General features: G+C 33.8%; 1 protein-coding gene across 1 annotated transcript; it reads left to right on the top strand.

Annotated features, from left to right (window-relative positions):
* The first annotated feature begins 1,085 nt into the window (after nucleotides 1-1,085).
* On the top strand, nucleotides 1,086-5,315 carry LOC103487457 (protein NRT1/ PTR FAMILY 6.2-like). Its single transcript, XM_008445787.3, has 6 exons — nucleotides 1,086-1,312; nucleotides 1,415-1,520; nucleotides 3,231-3,448; nucleotides 3,540-4,084; nucleotides 4,233-4,576; nucleotides 4,662-5,315. The coding sequence occupies exons 1-6, from the start codon at nucleotides 1,310-1,312 to the stop codon at nucleotides 5,186-5,188; spliced, it is 1,743 nt and encodes a 580-aa protein (XP_008444009.1). The 5' UTR covers nucleotides 1,086-1,309; the 3' UTR covers nucleotides 5,189-5,315.
* The last annotated feature ends 285 nt before the right edge of the window (nucleotides 5,316-5,600 follow it).

Here is a 5,600-nt window from a genome sequence, read left to right as displayed (position 1 = left end):
ACACTTGCAAAAAGATCATTCATGTCACCAAGGCAAAATTCATTATCGTAAATAATTGTCCACTAAATTTATTTTTTAAAACTCTCAATATAATTTATTTTTGTTTTAGCCAAAAGCTCACCTTAGACATTCAAACATAAACGCCAAATTCATATGTTTGACTTTGGATTCACCAGGATACCTATTTTTAAGTTTATACTCGAACTAAGATAGGAAAGCTTGTAACATTAGTTATATGCATCATACTCTAAATTTCATCCCTAATATAGCTTATTGCGTGCTAAGCATATGTTGTCCATAATCCACAACATTATCACACAAGCTATAAAAGTTAAGATAGAGCCTAAGTACCATTACATTGAGAGTTTCTCATACACAGCTTTGGGGAGGTGTCATTATTGTAAAAGTGATCGAGAGCTCTCAAACTTAAGGGAAACTGAAGTTGAAACTGAAAAGTAAGCTATCCACGTGAGTCACTAAAAAGGAAGTCTATTGAAAAGATACTTTGATCAGTGTAACACTTGACTCTTTATATAATAAAGTTTTTATCCATTGGGCACATAGTCTTCTAAATGTAGTGATATTGCACCAAAATAAGTTATTATACACACTATATATGTCTTTGTATTTCTATTTGTTTATAAGTTGCCTAGCTATTTGTCATACCTAATACTTGTACCATTGTCTAAAACGTAGTGTTGTTTTGTAATAGATAACCAATATGTATGAAAGAGAAGAAAGTAAAAGTTAAGTTTTCAAATGAGAATCAACTAGGTGATAATAATCCCAATGTAGTGGTCATATTCAATAATTTGCAACCACTAGAGATATTCCATGTTAAAAAGCTTCAAAAGACCTATATTAGAAGTTGCAATGACTTGAATAAATAATAATATAATAAACAACCTTAGATGATTATATGCTACACATAAATATATTATATATCTATTAAAAAAAGAAAGAAAGAAAGAGAGATAGTAGAAGAAGAAAAGTTTGAATGAGGGCCAGAAACTTCCACTAAAATGCTATCAACCTAATCCTTTGTTGCCTTTTATCAACAACAGAAACAGTATCCTTTCTGCCCTCTCTCCCCAACCTGCTTTTGGGATTCCCTTTTTTTAATTCTCTTATTTCACAACTCTTTGCCTATAAAAGCCACCCAACTTCTCTTCTCTTTTATCAACATCACTCTCACTTCAAACTTCCAATATTAACCATTTTAAAACAAATTACTCCCAACTCCTCCCTTACACACCCTTGCTTCCATCTCACTCACCACACATCTTCTCCATATTTTCAACCTTCAAAAATGGTTGGTCTATTTGTTTAGACTCAAATTTTCTTCTTTAACTTCATTTTTGTCTTATTTTAAATGGATGATTTTAAAAATTTGATTTTTTCTTCTGGGGTCTAGGATGGGAAGAAGCTAAGTTGGACAGTAGCTGATGCTGTGGATTACAAAGGTTTTCCAGCAGATAAATCTAAGACTGGTGGTTGGATTCCTGCTGCTCTTATTTTAGGTATCTTAATTGTTTATTATTCATTATTACTTCGTAACTCTAATTTAATACTCCAACCAAAGCTAAGTATTATTGAAAATGATTAAGTACAGTTAAGGTTACATCTATTCCCATGCATTTGGTTTTTTGTATATAGCAAAAAATAAATATAAGAATAAAAACAATTCATAAATACATATATATCTTTAAAAATTTACAACCTATATACTGCAAAAATAGATGTAGCACATGCAACTTCCAAGTTTTTTTTTTTTTTTTTTTGTTCTCATCAAAGCGGGATAGATTCTTTTTATAAATTTTTTTCTGATTCCATAAAGGCCTTTTCTTTTTTCTGTATATTTTGTTCAAAAAGAAAATCAAGAAAAAGTTCAACTTTTTCCTTGAACCTTCTTTAATTATTTAATAAACACAACTACGATTAACATCTCCATATTATGCATGTCAATTAACAAATGATATTTCAAATTACTCTCTCTCCTTTTATTTCGCACAATGATATAAAAATTGAGAAATAGGGTAGCTTTGAAAACCGCTTAGTGTTTTACGTATTACGACATTACTAGAAATTTTCTAGATACGTTGTTTCTTTCTCGGCGTTTTTCCCGAAAAAATAATAGTGATGAAATATTTTTGCTGAGAAAATAGAAAGTAGGCAGAGATTCCTTTGAGATTCGTTTTGGGAGGTTTTTCTTTGGTTTATCCATGAAGGTTTTGATCAGCAGATTCTGTGCCAACAACAAAACTCCAAATTTAAAAAGGAGAACCATTGAGAGGGACGTACGTGTATAGTATAGAATAGCAGATTAGTGACGTTTTTTTTTTCTCTTTTTTGTGAGTATATGGGAATTTAATGACACATTCTTATGTCACTTTTATCACAATCAATAATTATTCAATGTCATGTAGCCTCTTTTTATCACTTTATTTTTCTTTGTAGATTAAATTAATAAGCAAATGTTTAAGAAACTGTTGACAAAGATTTAGTTGGATAAATGATTGAATTACATAATTTTAAAACATGACTGTATAATATTTTTTTAATATTAGATCACAATTCTTTTAAACCAAAATTCATGTAAACTTGACTTTTGCTTAAAAGAGAACTTAAAGAACGTAGGGGAGGAATGAAGTTGTTTAGTTTTGAGAATTAATTAGTTACCGAATCTAAAGTACAAAAATATATGTATTTTTATTTGTGGGACCTACAAAAATATTTGGACCAAAGGGAGAGTGGAATTACCCTCCCTGTGTTTTTTCTTTTAGGCCAAACTAAAGTACCTTTTTTCTAGTTCTCTATATATACATACACTGTATTTTTTTCTTTTAATATTTAAATCACAAACCTCTTAATAAGCACGAAGATGGTGAAGGAATTAAGTAAGTGAAACTTTGCTTAAAAAGTACCTGGGGAGGGTTTGAGAACAAAAAGAGATAAAAAGTCTAATGATATTCTTTTAGTCGTGGGACCTACAAAGTACAGACGTGGTTAACTCTCCTACTCCTTGGGTCAACTGTGCCCATTTGTAAAAGAGTTATTTTCCTGTTCTGATTTCTATTACTTAAAAAAAAAAAAAAAAAAAAAAAGAACAAAAAAACAAAACTCTTACTTTGGAATTTCTTTTAGAAAGAAAAGGTGACCGTAATTATTGGTTACAAATATTGAATCATAAGAAGTATTAAGCTTTACATAAATATGTTTTAAATTTACAGGTATTGAAATATGTGAAAGGCTGTCAACAATGGGGATAGCAGTGAACCTTGTGACGTACTTGGGTGGGGTGATGCATTTGCCCAGTGCAGCTTCAGCCAACATTGTCACAGATTTCATGGGAACTTGCTTTCTCCTCTGTTTGCTTGGAGGCTTTCTTGCTGATTCTTTCCTTGGTCGATATTACACCATTCTCATCTCTGCCATCATTCAAACACTGGTATATGTTCATCAAACTAACAATTCAGTTCATGAACTTGACATATAATTAAAGATAGTAAGTAACAATGGTTTAAATTTTGGCACTTTAGGGGACTGCTACACTTGCAGTTTCAACAAAACTACCACAGCTTCGTCCGCCACCATGCGATGGCACCAAAACCTGCAAGGAAGCAAATGGATTTCAAATGGGAATTTTGTATCTAGCTTTGTATCTCATTGCTTTAGGGACTGGTGGCTTAAAATCAAGCATTTCGGGTTTTGGAACTGATCAGTTTGATGATACAGATGAGAAAGAAAAGGCTAAGATGGCCTATTTCTTTAACAGATTCTTCTTCTTTATCAGCACTGGGACTTTGATGGCTGTCACAGTGTTGGTTTATATTCAAGATGAAGTGGGTCGAAGTTGGGCGTACGGGATTTGTTCTGTCTCGATGCTTATCGCGATTTTGTTATTCGTTTCGGGGACTAAGAGGTACAGATACAAGAAGAGCATGGGGAGCCCTGTAGTTCAGATTCTACAAGTTATTGCTGCTGCAATCAAGAAGAGAAAATTAGAGCTTCCTCAGAATGTTGGTTTGCTTTATGAGGATTCTTCTGATCATGCTTCACGAATCGAGCACACAAAACAATTCCAGTAAGTTGATTGATCATCTACAATTTTCAAATAATCATTCAATCAATCATATTCATAGTATACAACAAACATCATGTGAAGTTCACGAAATTAATCTTTCCTAAAAAAATTCTTAAAGTAAATTGATTTGTGATTCCTTTTCTTATAGATTCTTGGACAAGGCTGCAATTGTTGCGGAAGGCGATTTCCAGGCGCATGGTGCTGTTTCAGCTCTAAATCCGTGGAAGCTAAGCTCAGTGACCAAAGTGGAGGAGGTGAAAATGATGGCAAGATTGCTGCCAATATGGGCCACAACCATCATCTTCTGGACTACATATGCCCAAATGATCACATTCTCAGTTCAACAAGCATCCACAATGGAAAGATCAATTGGATCTTTCCAAATTCCAGCAGGCTCTCTCACTGTCTTCTTTGTAGCAGCCATATTAATAACTTTGGGTGTTTATGATCGCCTTATCATGCCTCTTTGGAAGAAATGGAAAGGAAAACAAGGTAAATTCAGATCCATCTAAATACCAATCTATTTGTATAGACATTTCTTCAAAGAATCCTGAATAGTTATCTTCCTATGCTACAGGTTTCACAAACATACAAAGAATGGCCATAGGCCTTGTCCTATCAATACTTGGAATGGCAGCAGCGGCACTAGCGGAGAGGAAAAGACTGGCAGTGGCGAAAGCAGTTGGTGGCGACACAACAACCCTACCTATAAGTGTGTTCTTATTGATCCCACAATTTTTCTTGGTGGGGGCAGGTGAAGCCTTCATATACACAGGGCAACTTGATTTCTTCATAACCAAATCTCCCAAAGGGATGAAAACTATGAGTACCGGTCTCTTCCTCACAACATTATCCCTCGGGTTTTTCATCAGTAGTTTCTTGGTTTCAGTTGTGAAAAGGGTGACAGGAAACGATGGAGAAGGTTGGCTAGCAGACAATATAAATTATGGCAGACTTGACTGCTTCTATGGACTATTGACCATATTAAGCATCATAAACTTTGTTGCTTTTCTGGTATGTGTTATATGGTACATGCCACAAAAGCGCAAAGACTTTCAAAAGAATGGCATAGTCAATGGCAACTTGGCTGAAGAGAAATGCTAATGGAAGTGTTGTGTAATGTTTAGACTTTCCTTTCAATTTTCCCCTGCATTCTAAATTATCAGCTGAAGTTTGGATTGAGAATGTAAGATGCTTTATGTATAAAGTATTTTGCCTGTTCCACTCATCACTACCACAAATCTCATTCTTTAGCAATTCTAATTTCCATCAGATTCAAACCTAACTTTTTTTGGGGGGATTAAGGGGTAATCAAATTCCAGACAATGAAGTTAACTATTATGATCCCAATTAATTTTAGAATATGAGACGGCTGGATTGACATGTCGACTCGGAAATAATTTTGGAGTGTAGAATTTGCTTATCCTCATAAACTAACAGGAATCCACAAATTGGACCAAATCATAATGTGAAGATTTTGAAGAATATTGAATGGTCGGCAGGAAAGTTGCAATCT

This window comes from Cucumis melo, chromosome 2 (genome assembly GCF_025177605.1).
Source record: "Cucumis melo cultivar AY chromosome 2, USDA_Cmelo_AY_1.0, whole genome shotgun sequence".
NCBI lineage: Eukaryota > Viridiplantae > Streptophyta > Magnoliopsida > Cucurbitales > Cucurbitaceae > Cucumis > Cucumis melo.
Note: the sequence above shows the minus strand (reverse complement) of the source record. Positions and strands in the feature narration are given on the sequence as shown.